Source organism: Neopelma chrysocephalum, unplaced genomic scaffold (genome assembly GCF_003984885.1).
Source record: "Neopelma chrysocephalum unplaced genomic scaffold, ASM398488v2 Primary Assembly neopelma1_252, whole genome shotgun sequence".
Classification (NCBI taxonomy): Eukaryota; Metazoa; Chordata; class Aves; order Passeriformes; family Pipridae; genus Neopelma; species Neopelma chrysocephalum.
The window spans coordinates 1196378-1209280 of NW_020897914.1; the positions used below are offsets into that span (position 1 = coordinate 1196378).

General features: G+C 49.7%; 2 protein-coding genes across 2 annotated transcripts; one reads left to right on the plus strand and one right to left on the minus strand.

Moving 5' to 3' along the window:
- Positions 1 to 442: 442 nt before the first annotated feature.
- Positions 443 to 3788, minus strand: CEP19 (centrosomal protein 19). The gene is made up of 3 exons (XM_027703940.1): positions 3656 to 3788; positions 1476 to 1661; positions 443 to 1167 (listed from the first exon to the last, which is right to left on the minus strand). The coding sequence occupies exons 1-3, from the start codon at positions 3723 to 3725 to the stop codon at positions 806 to 808; spliced, it is 618 nt and encodes a 205-aa protein (XP_027559741.1). The 5' UTR covers positions 3726 to 3788; the 3' UTR covers positions 443 to 805.
- Positions 3720 to 9436, plus strand: PIGX (phosphatidylinositol glycan anchor biosynthesis class X). The gene is made up of 6 exons (XM_027703938.1): positions 3720 to 3934; positions 4634 to 4697; positions 5137 to 5269; positions 6053 to 6266; positions 7707 to 7807; positions 8860 to 9436. The coding sequence occupies exons 1-6, from the start codon at positions 3724 to 3726 to the stop codon at positions 9001 to 9003; spliced, it is 867 nt and encodes a 288-aa protein (XP_027559739.1). The 5' UTR covers positions 3720 to 3723; the 3' UTR covers positions 9004 to 9436.
- Positions 9437 to 12903: the final 3467 nt, after the last annotated feature.

The following is a 12903-nucleotide window of genomic DNA, read 5'->3' on the forward strand; positions in this document are numbered from 1 at the left end:
AAGCTTTTGGAGTTGTGCAATTTCCTAAAAAATCCTAAACTTAGTCCTCCAGTTGTTGCAGGAGAGAAGGATTTGGCTGGTACAGACCAGCTGAGGTAGACAGTGGGAATAAAAATTTCAGTGGGATGAGTAAAGGTTTTGTTTTACTCTAAAGCCCAGCCTTTGACTTTCTACCACTCTATTTTTTTTGAATACTTTAAGCACATTCTCCCAGAATTGACCCCTTATAAGAAAGCATCATCCAGCAGTGTAAGGAACCAACCACCCCACTGCAGCAATTTGAAATCACTGTGTTTTCAAAAGTGCTTTCAAGACTAATCCATTTTCTAGATATTCCTTTTCTTAAATGTAAGGATTTATATTTGTGTAAGCTAAAACTGGAGATTTAAGCATTTCTCAGGAAATGTGAGAGTGATATCCTCAATGCACTGTTGAGTTATCCAGAAAGAATGATATATATATTTAACTTCCCAGCAGGCAATAAGAAACACTCTACTTGTGCAATACAGCTTTAACAGTGCTTTCAGGACATGAATATTTAACACTTCATTTTCAGCCAAAGCTGACTGAAATGTAAAAAAATGGAAAGATTAAATAAATTCTTTTATGTAGGAAAAGACTAAAACCACCCAACAATTTCAGCTGCCCAGTTTCCATTTCATCAAGTCTGGCTTCTTAAACAAAGCTCCCTTAACCCTGGGACTGCTGTGGTCCCTCAGATTCTCTGTAGCCAATGTGCATCAGTTCCATGCAGCACCAACATCATCCTCTCTGCTGGGACAGTGAGGTTTGTCTCTGTCTGGAATCAGATTTCTTCATCTGACTCCAGGTCCCAGCCACAGGACTCCAGCTGCTCATCCTGTGGGAACTCCACCTCAACGTCATAGATGAAATCAGGGTCATCCTTCTTCTTCCTGTTCTTTTCAAAGAGCTCATCCATGATGCTCTTTCTCTTGGCTAGTTCCTTGTCATCTAGTTTGTTCATATCTTCCTCTGGGTCAATGGTTTCTTCCTGCTGAAACTTTTCCAAGCTCTCAGCCAGGCTCTCTCCTCCCAGATGACCTCTCAGCAAACTGTAGAGCTTCTGGAGCTGTCGCAGCGAGACCCCTTCCAGGTAGGACTTGTGCCGAGGGTTGTTCTTCAGCTGCTCGGCGGCCATGCTGCAGTCTGGAGACAAAAACCACCACGAGGACTTACAGCTGCAAGCAAAGCTCTTCCCAGAGACAGATCTTCTCCCAGTCCCTCCCAAGGGTGTCTCTCCAAACCCTCCAGACTTAGAGAGGCACTGCTCAGGTTGAGATGGAGCCTTGGGCTCCTCAGGGAGGCAATGTCACCCCAAAACACCCCTGTCTGCACACCCTGCATGTCGGTAGGAGGCTACTCAGTGGTTACTAACAATGCTGTTACCAGTGAGTTCCTCTCTCTGTGTCTGGAGGGGACCTGGGGAATGCTACAGGTGAACAAATGCACCTCACCTGAGAACCTGGAGAAATTCCTGACGGGCATGATGCGCCGGCGGGTCTTATCCTGGCTGTGGTCTCTGTAGATGAGGACGATGGATGGAGGCTGGAAGCAGACCCCGCACTTCTGTGCAGTGAAGGTCATCCCGGTCCTGGTGCTGGGAGTGGCCTCATCAGAATCCTCAGCAATGGTGAACCTCACTGGGAAACAGGGAAAAAGGAAACAAAGTGTGAGTGTCCCTCAGCGCTGGTCTTTTTGTCAGGAGTAGAGTGACATGTTCCGCAAAATCCCAGAATCCCGGGATGGTTTGGGTTGGAAGGGACCTTAAAGACCATCCAGTTCCACCCCATGCCATGGACAGGGACACCTTCCACTAGCCCAGGTTGCTCCAAGCCCTGTCCAACCTGGCCTTGGACACGTCCAGGGATGTGGCATCCACAGCTTCTCTGGTCAACCTGTGCCAGGGCCTCACCACCCTCACAGGGAGGAATTCCCTTATTTGTCTCTGTTTGTCACAATCCTGGGGATATCACACTCCTGATTTCTTATGGTGAGTGACAGCCTTGCATCCACTGATGTATCTAATGCTGTGGCTGCCCCTTTTTTCAGATTTTAAGAGCAGGGGCACCCAGTCAGTGTTTGCTTTCTGAAGCTTCAGAGTGATCTCGCCACAGCACCAGATCTGTAGCCTGTGACATTCGTGACAAGGAGAGAGAGCAGTCAGAAATGAAAACCAAAAATAACAAAACTCCTTATTAGTTAACAACAAAAATATGAATTAATTTTAAAGAGTGGAGATGTCTCATTTTAAAGTAAGGACTCCTGAACTCTCAGGTACCAGTGCCTCAGTCAGCTACCACACGGAGGAGGTTATGAAGTTGGTCCCTAATTATCCTTTTCACTTTTCTCTGAAGCATTTGGTCTTGTAGCAGGAGAGGAGGAACATCAGCCTGACTGGCAGCAACAACTTCTCTTTTCTGCCTTATCACATTTGTCCCCAAATGTTCTTGGGAACTTCTCAGCATCAGCTCTGCCCTTGGCTCCACCCCCTTTCTGGGTGAAAATTAATGAATTATGGAATTAAATTAGAGCAGATTTAAAGCTCCAAGTCTGCTGCAGATCTTGTTTCCCAGCTCAGTTTACAACACTGAGTATGTGTTACTTTTATTTTGGTTTTAAATAAGTGAAAATATGCCAAATGTGAAGGTGAGCTCAGACTGCCCTACAGAGAGCCAAAGTAATAAATTATACCCCCAAAAAAATCAATGTATGTCTCCAAATTGAGAAAAATTACATTACTCTTCAAAAACTGGTTTGAAGTAGAGTTGAAAAGTCTTCCTCCTTTGTTAAAAGCCACATAGGAAAGAGTTCAAATTTGCAGTAAAGTCCATAATAGTGGAGATTAACCATCCTGGAAGTGTCCAAGGCCAGGGAGGACGGGGCTTGGAGCAACCCGGAACAGTGAAAGGTGTCCCTGCTGTGGCAGGGGCTGGAACGAGATGAGCTTTAATGTCCCATCCAACCCACACCATTTTGGGATTCTGTGAAGACGAGCAACATAAACGTGAGCAGCTGCTCTTTGGATCCGCGGGTGTGTTTTATGGCACTGCCGACGCCGGCGCAGCAGCGGCGCCGCTTTCACCGTTAAAAAGCCGTTTTTCCGCCGCAGGAGCGGCCCGGGGGGGGCGGCGGGGCAGGGCCGGGCCCTCCCGCCCCTCGCACATCCCAGATGGGTCCGGGAAGGGAACACAGGGGCTCACCTGGTCCCACCTCCCTGCTCCAGCAGGGCCATCCCAGAGCACACAGCACAGGACTGTGTCCAGAGGGGTCTGGAATATCTCCAGTGAACAGACTCCACACCCTCTCTGGTCTCTGTTCAGGGCTCGGTCACTGCACAGGGAAGTTCTTCCTCATGTCCAGGTGGAACTTCCTGGGCATCAGTTTCTGGGCTGGGCACCCACTGCTGGGCAGCCTCGAGCAGAGCCGGGTCCATCCCCTGCCCCTTCCTGCAGACTCTGACAGACATAGATGAGGGCCCCTCTCAGTGTCTCCTCTGGAGGCTGAACAGTCCCAGCTCCCTCAGCCTTTCCCGCTCCAAGAGATGCTCCAGTCCCTTCAGCATCTCCGTACCCTCCGCTGGACCCGCTCCAGGAGCCCCACGAGGTCTCCCTTGTACTCCCGCCCCTCCCCTCACCTCGGGCGGCCGCAGGGCCGGGCAGGAAGGCGCTGCTTCCTTCTCCTCCTTCCCCCCGCCCAGTTGCCATGGCTACAGCGGCCCTGGAGCCAAAGGCCCCCCGCTCCGAAGGCCCCCTCCGGGCTGTCCACAACAACGCCTGCGGGACGCTGCGCGGCGGAGCGAGGCGTGGGCGGGCCCCACGCGGTCAGGCGGCGCCGCGAGCAGCCCTCGGAGCGGGCGCCATGGCGGGCGGGCGGCGGGTCGGCGTTGGGCTGGGAGCGCTGCTCTGCGCCCTCCGTGAGTGCCCGCGGCAACGGGAACGGCCTCTGCGCTGGGACCGGCCGCGAGAGCTGGGCGTGCTCAGCACGGACAGGAGGAGGCTCCGGGGAGACCTTAGAGCCCGTTCCAGTGCCTGAAGGCGCTCCAGGAGAGCTGGAGAGGACTGCGGGCAAGGGCCTGAAGGGACAGGACAAGGGGCATTGGCTTACCACTGCCAGAGGGCAGGGTTAGATGGGATACTGGGAAGGAATCGTTCCCTGTGAGGGTGGGAAGGCCCTGGCACAGGTTGCCCAGAGAAGCTGTGGCTGCCCCATCCCTGGAAGTGTCCAAGGCCAGGTTGGACAGGGCTTGGAGCAACCTGGGCTAGTGGAAGGTGTCCCTGCCCATGGCAGGGGATGGAACGAGATGGGCTTTAAGGTCCCTCCCAACCTAACCCGTTCCATGATTTGGGAAGCACATCTCAGTCAGTGGCGCAGGAAATGTCTTCTGCTGTTGATCACAGTCGAATTCTGCTGTGAGAGGCTTTGCAGATGAGATATTCATGGATTATACGGCTTCACTAGTTAAAGTTGACAGCCCATGTGATCACTGTGTGTGTTGTGATCATTGCTGTGATCTCTGTGAGAGCTGTGATCTCTCTGAGTGCTGTGATCACTGTGCTGTGATCTCTGTACTGTTCTGTGCACACTGTAACCTGTTGTCTCTGTGTCACCTCAGATGTGCAGGCAGCTTGTCAGGACACCACAGTCACACAGGAGCTCCTCAAAGAAGGATTTCACAGGTGATTGCCCTCCCACCCCTCCATCAGTACAACATCAGGGCTGATTTTACATGAGAAGAAGCTTCTCCTCTTTTCAGGCACAGTTGTATCAGCTTCTTGAGCCGTGATCCCTGGGCATGTCTCAGGAATGGATTAACATGATCAAATGATTAACAAGCTCTAGTGGAGGAGAACACTCCCCACTGAAGTTCCCTTTCTGAGATCTCTGTGGAGACCGTTGGTAATTGAGAAGTTAACAAAGAAGTGAAACTTCATTATGGCCATGGATGTGGAGTTGGGGTGAAAGAGAGCACGGCTTGGCAGGAAACTGTGTTCTGAATGAATTACACAGTGTGAGAGCTGCATCTCTTCTCTGTGCATCTGGGAAATGTCTCTCAGGGGTTTTGTGCCAACTTTTGAAGGGCAGGTATAAATGTTTTGCTTCTGTTCTTGCTTGAAGGGACCTGCTGGTGAAGGTGGAGCTTGGGGAGGATGCAGGGGGATGTGCAGTGGCAGCTAGAACTCGTCTTCCACCGGGAATCTACGTGGATTCCTACGAGCTGGCGATGCTGCAGCAGCAAAATTTAACCAAGGTAACGGCCCCAGTGCCAGGAGATCTGGCAGTGACCCGGATAAGGACTCAGGGAGTTGTAATCTCTGCTCATTATCTGGCTTGTTGCACCAAGGGGATTAATCCCTGGAAGGAGATGCCACACAGAATCATCTTTGTGACATCTCACTGCATCTCTTGTTCGATCAGCATCGATTTTGTGTCATGTGCTGCTGATATTCCCATACACTGTCTGGTGGAGCTGCTGCTCCTCTGCTTAGCCCCCAGGTGAGCAGCTGTGGGAAAAGCACTCAGGTTGAGAAGGGGGAAGGGTAACCCCCAGAAAGGTGGTGGGGAGCTATAAGCAGTGTGCTGTGTGTTTGGATGGAGTAGCTTCCCAGCTTTGTTTTCATCTGTGTTACTTTCTAGTCTTTGCTTCACATTTTGGATATAGAGATGTGCAAAGGCTGTGGCTTAAATTTCCTTAGGTGCTTAATTTGGTTAAAACGTGGATGCAAAGGCTGTGGGCACCTTCTGTCTTTGGGGTGCCTGAGGTGCAGGTCCGGCCGTGCTTAATCACCTTGTTGAGCTGATGCCTCCCAGGTTTGGCTGCAGGCACAGTGACACTAAGCTTTTCACATGTAGGAATCACTCACTGGAGAGGGACTTGAAAGGTATTTTGGAGCAGCTTAAGGCCAGAATTTCCAGCTTGATCATCCTGACCACGAAATCAAGCCCAGTGCCAGAAAATAAAATAAGGGAAATTGTTTTCCCCCCCTGGTGTCAGTTCCGATCACAGCCACACCTGTATCTTTCCCACTCGCAGGCGGTGTTAATTCCTGATGTCACTGATGTGGAGGCTCCCGAGTACTTGGCCACGGCTGTTGTCCTGGTGCTGTACCTGGAAGCAGACCCGCGATGTTCCCGCTGTTTCCGTGCTGCTGTGCCCGTGCACGCGCGGTACCACCGGCCCGCCGAGGGGAGCCAGCAAGCCTTGGTTGTTCTGGAGAGCCCAGAAGTGCTGCTCTGCTGCTGCCACGGTGAGATTCTCCACGATATTTTTCTGGGGAGAGAGGAATAGCCATGGGTAATCCAGAGCTTGGAATCTGGCTCTGTATTTTTTTGCTGGACGCGGAGCTCTTGGTACTTGTGTGAGCAGGAGGGGAAGGTGTGGCCCTGATAAAGACCACGTTGTCTTCCTCGCTGGGTGCTACTGCCTGGCCAAAGGCAGATGGATTGTCACCACACCTCTTGGTGTTATGCTGCTGCCATTGTACCCCTGTGCTGTCTGGGTTCTTCCAGCTGGAAGTGTTGGCAGCTGTGAGATTAAAGCCTTAAAAGTCACCGAGTTTGCTGGGGAAAAAAAGAAAAAAAAAAACAAAGACTCCGAAACAAACCAGTCCTCAGAGATTTGGCTTTGTACACGAATAATGGTGATAAAGGCAAAGAACTTCTTGGCCTGAAAGTATTTGCTCTGTGCAAACCATCAAAAAAAGAGATCCTTGTGTTTGTCATGATCCCAGCAGGCCCTGGCTTGCCAAAGGCCTCCTGCTCCGACCATGCTCCCAGTGTTTCCCTTGGCAGCTGAAGCTGTGCAGGGTGTATTTAATATCCACTGTCGCCTATTTAGAGGAATCAAAGTATTCTGATGGTCTCTAACACTTTGTTCCTGCATTCCCTCTATGTAAAGGGGGAATGTAGGAAACGGTGCCTGAAGCTTAGAATGATCAGTCTCAAACTCGGATGAAACAAGAACCTGATACCACCGACAATGAATATTTCAAGTTATATGAACAATGAAATCTTATAGTTTTGCTGCAAATCTTGTGTCCCTTCACAGTATCGTTCCTGTCAGGTGCCAAATCAAACACACTGATGGTTTTCAACTCCTTTATCTTCACTTGTGCATCATTTGAGCAGTGATTTTCTGGGGTAAATGTAGGAGCAGGCAAGACTGCCTTTTCATTTAAAAAAGGGGTCTGAAATCTTCCTGTTTTTCTGCCACATTTACTCCTTATGAACAGGAAAACATTTATTATTACTATGAAAATGTGTAAAGTGTTGGAAGGGAGTTCTTGCATGTGCTGACAGAAGGCCAAGGAGGAGAAATGGAAGAATGACTTACTTATTTTGGGAAAAATTCTAGTATGGGTAAAGTTGAGGGATCTATAGGCTAACCAGGAATTCTTTGCCCTGTTAAGGACAGAAGGGCCAAGATGCCACACAAGTGAGATTCTTTCTTGGTTACCTGCTGTATTAGGAAGGGAATTGTTGCAGAGTTCACAGGAGGGACTGCCCAGCATCACTTTGGCCGTGCAGGGAGCTGGCATGTTTCTGTCAGTGCTGTTTCACCACTTGCCTTCCAGGGAGTTGATTCTGTCAAGCTGTTGTGGGGGAAAGATCCCTTATTTGGCAGAGTCTTGCAGGCCAGTTTGCTTCATCCCCCCTGGCTCCTGCTGATGCACTGATGCCTTCCCTAGGTCAGCTGGCAGCAGAGTGTTGGGAGCCTGCTGAAGTGGGAGCTCCCTGCTTGGCCGAGAACGTCGGTCCCTGTCAGTGGCACAGCACAACACACAGACCCGTGAGTTCTCCTTTCTGGTTCTTTTTAACATTTCCTGCTTCTTTTTTTGATGTGATTAGCAACTTCCATAGCACAGGAATTAATCAGTAGAAGACTAGTTGGGTGGTTCCTCCTTTGTGAGGCTCCTTTCTTCCTTTCTGACTGGCTTTTGGTGGGGGTCATCCTGCCCTTCTGCCGTGCCTACAGTCACTCTGTGCTCTTCTGGCCCTTTGGGATGGCTGCTCTTCTCACCTATTTTTTTTTTCCTTACTAATTTACTTGGAATTCTAGGATATAATTGGCTCTGGTCAAATTAAGAAAAGTCTTTACAGTGTTGGTGCTTCAGAGGAATAGCAAAGTGAAAAACTACTTGATGGTATAACTAAAGGAGGGGTAAAACTGCAAAGATTTAAGGAATAGCATCCTAAAAAAAAGGCCACTTCTGTTTGTTTGTTGGTATCTGATTGGGTAAGTATTTAGGAAGGGTGAAATTTCTTATTCTGTGTTCAAAACCAAGGGAAGTTGGATCTTTAGTGTGTTCGACAACTGCCTTTGATGCTTAGAAGGGTTGCAGTAGCTAATTCAGAAATAAGACTTGATTTATATGATAAAAAATCCGTTGTTGTTGTAACACACATGCCTTCTTATATTTAAGATGCTTGGAGGTGCCTGGGATATCTGCAGCTCCTGTCCAAAAACACTTTGGAGCTTCCTGCATCCACAAAAAACCAAATACTTGTTTACCCTGGGGAAATCTGTCTTCTCATTGATCTGACTTCACTGTGAGAGCTGCTCTCCTCCATGTGGTATTCCCTACACATCCCCAGGGGTGTAGGAGCAGAGATACAGGGATACAAGTGGCAGCAGGTCCATTTACTGAACTGTGCAGTGCAGCAGTGGCTGGCACTGTGTTTGCTGAGAATTAAAAAGGGGATGTCCCATCTTGGTTTTGATTTCAAATCCCAGAAGAAGCCTCAGCCAGGGGCTGGTTAAATCAAGGTCTCATCCTCTCAGTTGCAGGCAAAAAGGAACTGTTTGTTAAATGAGTACAATCCATTTGTTTTTCCCTGCAGGCACAGGAGGAGTTGATGCTGGAGGTTCCCGTGGGGCTCAGGGAACACAGTTCCCTGGTGTGTGCCCTGACCCTGCTCACCACCCTGCTCTGTGCCAGCCTCATCCTCGCTGCCACCTGCAGGCATGGACACTTCTCCCTGTGACCTGCTCAGAGGGAGGAAACACAGAATGACTGACCCTCATCCAGCAAAACTAACTGGATATTACATCAGGTTCCTGGATGGATCCTGTTCTACTGCTATTTGTATCTTAGGGGGTGCGAGGGTCCCATAATGAGTTCTTGTTCCTTTGCCTTAATGCTTGGAAACACCTTCCACAGCCCAGAAGACAGTTTGGATGTGTTGTCCCCAGCCAAAGCAGATAGAGGGTAAGAAAAAATCTCAGAAATCTGAAAACGCTGCTGTGGGTAATGGGACAACAGTCAGCAGTGGAGTTTGGGGCTCCTGTTCCCTCCGTCTGGCCCAGAGCCTGTGTCCAGTGATGCCTCTTGTACAGCTGTTTGTACTTCTTGACTCAGGGATTGGTTATTAAGGGTATGAAAAACATTATGGAATCACTGAAGTGTCTGAATTTTAATCTTGTTGTGCAGATGGGTTATGTATGAATTTGTGAAGAGACATTCTGTGCATACCTGGGACAGGAGAAGGCTGAAATAGTCTCTCCCATTCTCATAACTGGGAGGGAATGGCTGCTCTTGGTCAAATTAGAATCATGGAATCATTTAGGTTGGAAAGCCCCTCTAAGACCATCAAGTCCAAGCATTCCCCAGCACTGCCAAGGCCACCACTAACCCATATCCCCAAGTGCCACATCCACATGGCTTTTAAATCTCTCCAGGGATGGGGACTCCACCACTGCCCTGGGCTGGACAAGCCCTTCCATGAAGAATCTTTCCCAATATCCAACCTAAACCTCCCCTGGTGCAACGTGAGGCTGCTTCCTCTCATCCTTGTTCCCTGGGAGCAAAGCCAGACCCCCACCTGGCTCCACCCTCCTGTCAGGGAATTGTAGAGATGGAGAAGGCCCCCCCCAAGCCTGCTTTTCTCCAGGCTGAACAGTTGATCAGAGTCGAAGTTCAGAAAGTTTGAAAGAAACTTCACCCTATTTCAGGAGCGGAAAGAGCCCCTTGGAAGAGGAGAGCCAGTGAAAAGATAGCGACTAGAAGCAAATATTTAGAAGACTTGAATTCAGTCGCCAGGACAGTTGATAAATACGAGGAAATGGAGAGGAAATTACCTAATGGAAAAGCTGAGTGGCTCTGGAGCGGCAGAGGCGCTCGGGTGCTGTCTCCAGTTGTCACTAGGTGGCACCGTGAGCCCACAGTAACTCCCACGTGGAGGATTTTATTCCCTGTGAACTGCGGGTACGTCAGTAAAAGCAGGTGATTTGGGGGAGTGCGTGTGTGAGGGGCGTGAATGAAAACTCCTTTTGTGGGCTCAGCGTGTGGCCGAGGCTTCCCGGCAGCAGAATTGGCCTTTCATCGCTGTCCAACTGTAGCCTCAGGATCCCTTGGGCATCTTTCTCCTGGAATTCTACAGAGAGCTCATCTTGTGACTTCGCCCACGGCTGGTTGGCAAGTGCTTGGACACTGGGCTCTTGTTTGCCCTCGGTGGCTGTGCCAGGACTTCATCCACTACCTCGGAGGGGTCAGCTCTGCATCTGCTGGGGGGAGATGTGAAAAGGCAAAAATCAAAGAGAGATTTGGGCTGTTTAACCCCATCAGTGCTGGCACCAGCATTGTAGCACTTGTCTCCGAGTGGGATTCTTAATTCCCAGAGTTGAATTTGTTCCTGGGCTCTCTCTGTCTTACATAGGTAATTCTGTATTGCAGTCTGACCCTTGGAATGGCAACATCCCAGATTGCCAGAGTTCAATGGCAGGGCAATCTCCTGAAAACTCACTTTTTCTTTTTTAAACACCAGATAATACCAGTTGCAAGTCACAGGTTGAATCCCTCAGCTAGATCAAGCTGCCTGATATCAGACCCTGGGGGAAGGAAATGGGAATCACAGAATCACAAAATGGTTTGGGTTGGAAGGGACCTTAAAGCTCATCCAGTCCCACCCCTTGCCACGAGCAGGGACACCTTCCACTAGCCCAGGTTGCTCCAAGCCCTGTCCAGCCTGGCCTTGGACACTTCCAGGGATGGGGCAGCCACAGCTTCTCTGGGCAACCTGTGCCAGGGCCTCACCACCCTCAAAGGGAAGAATTTCCTCCTAACATTCAATCTAAACCTACTCTCTCATCTTTTGAACAAATGAGAAAAAGTATTGCAAGGAGCAAAAATACTTAAGTAAAATATATGTCAGGATTCCCATCAATCAGCTTTTCAGCTGCACTTGAGTAATAGATTCTGATTAATGTAAAATATGAGAGGAATGGCAGAGCTTCTCAAGGAATGCTTTTTGTTACAGCAAATATTTGCTGTTTTTAAATCCATAGCATTTGCATAATAAGTATAGCAGATAGGTTTTTCTTTAAAAGGTGTAAATAAATCTAATAACCGTAGGAGTGTTAAGTACAAAGGAATTTGCCAGTTAAACTCCCTCTCAGAGCAGAAACTGGTACTGTTAAGCCAGCACAGAATTTAGCAGGTGTGCCCAGGTGTGCCATTGCAGGAGGAGGCAGCTGCCAGCCCCACGTGGATCACCAAGACATCAGAAGATGATCTGTAATGCCTGTGCAAAAGTTCTGGCAGTTTTGGAGACAAAAATGAGGTGTCCCTGGCAAGAAAACACCAACACAATGGTCGGACACAAACGCTTCCATCATTAATGTGTCTAAAGACCGAATCAGAGTGGGGAAAGAAAAGGGGATGGAGTGTTAAAGGCCATGTTGGGAGTTAAGGCTTTCTGAACACAAATTAATGGGTATAACAAAAAAAAAAAAAAACCAAGAAAAAACCCTCCTAGTTTGTTAAAAAAGCTGTGCCTGGGGAGGGAGGCAGAAGGGCGGGAGGGGGTCCAGGATTCTGCAAAGGAAGCAGGAGCTGAGAGGGGTTGGGGGTACCAGGCAGAGGCACCAGGGTGAGGTGACTCCTGGGGATGGGAAGCAGAGCTGAGGGAAGGGTGAAGTTACAAACCCGCTGTGGTTTCTCCAGAGATGATGCAGAGATGAATTAGCAAAAGCTAATTGATCCTGGGAGGATCACATATGGAGCTGAGTCAGAAAGGGAAAGTAACATATTTGGAAAGAGGAGCAAAGATGACAGCGGCGCCCGCAGGGGGAAGGCTCAGAGCCAGCAGTGGGGTCACTTTGGAATACTGCTCCTGGAAAATGGGCTGAAATACGGCAGGTCTGTGGGGACAAGCGTGCTGTGACCACCAGCTCTGCAGTAGTTCAGAGTGAGGGAGCAGAGAGCCAGCACGTGTTGGCTGGGAGCACAGGCTGGGGAGCCTGATGTGCCCAGACCTGTGTGGAGGTTTGAGGTGTTTGTGGATCTTTCCTTCAAGACCCATGCGAGGAGAAGCTGCCTGGTGTGTATCCTGCTCCTTCTGAATGGAAAACCAGACCTTGCTTCAAACCAGGACTGACAGAGGAGGTGAAGTCCAGGCTGCAGGGCAGCTTGGGGAAGTCATGTGGAAGATTAGATGGCTCACGGGAATTTAGGGCTCATCCATTGCTTTCTCAGCTGTGTTACCACTGGATTTCTTGGAAGCTGCACATCTGAGTGGGGGCTTGGGTTGCTGGTGGTGGGAAGAGACACCACAGAGAGCATCTCTGTGTCCTGCTGCTGCCACTGAACCCTGAGCCAGGTGGGCTGTGAGAGGGACCTGAGAAGATGGGAGAAAAGTTAGTTTGTGATCAGCTGGGGATACAAAATGAGACCCTTCCAGGGCAACAGGAGGAGCGAGCACAGCACAGAGGAGGAACAGGCACAGGGTGCCCAGAGAAGCTGTGGCTGCCCCAGTCCTGGAAGTGTCCAAGGCCAGGTTTGATGGGGCTTGGAGCAACCTGGGCTAGTGGAAGGTGTCCCTGCCCACGACAGGGGGTGGAATGAGATGGCATTTAAGGTCCCTCCCAACCCAAACCATTCCATGATT

What these genes read in the sequence shown, in the direction of transcription:
- PIGX (XM_027703938.1), top strand. Translation starts at nt 3,724, where the DNA reads ATGGCTACAGCGGCCCTGGAGCCAAAGGCCCCCCGCTCCGAAGGCCCC. An exon ending in CTCAAAGAAGGATTTCACAG is followed by an intron (nt 4,698 to 5,136) that starts GTGATTGCCCTC and finishes TCTTGCTTGAAG; the next exon opens with GGACCTGCTGGTGAAGGTGG. An exon ending in ACAGCACAACACACAGACCC is followed by an intron (nt 7,808 to 8,859) that starts GTGAGTTCTCCT and finishes TTTTCCCTGCAG; the next exon opens with GCACAGGAGGAGTTGATGCT.
- CEP19 (XM_027703940.1), bottom strand. Translation starts at nt 3,725, where the DNA reads ATGGCAACTGGGCGGGGGGAAGGAGGAGAAGGAAGCAGCGCCTTCCTG. An exon ending in CGGCCCTGCGGCCGCCCGAG is followed by an intron (nt 1,662 to 3,655) that starts GTGAGGGGAGGG and finishes CCTGTTTCCCAG; the next exon opens with TGAGGTTCACCATTGCTGAG. An exon ending in GAATTTCTCCAGGTTCTCAG is followed by an intron (nt 1,168 to 1,475) that starts GTGAGGTGCATT and finishes TTTTGTCTCCAG; the next exon opens with ACTGCAGCATGGCCGCCGAG.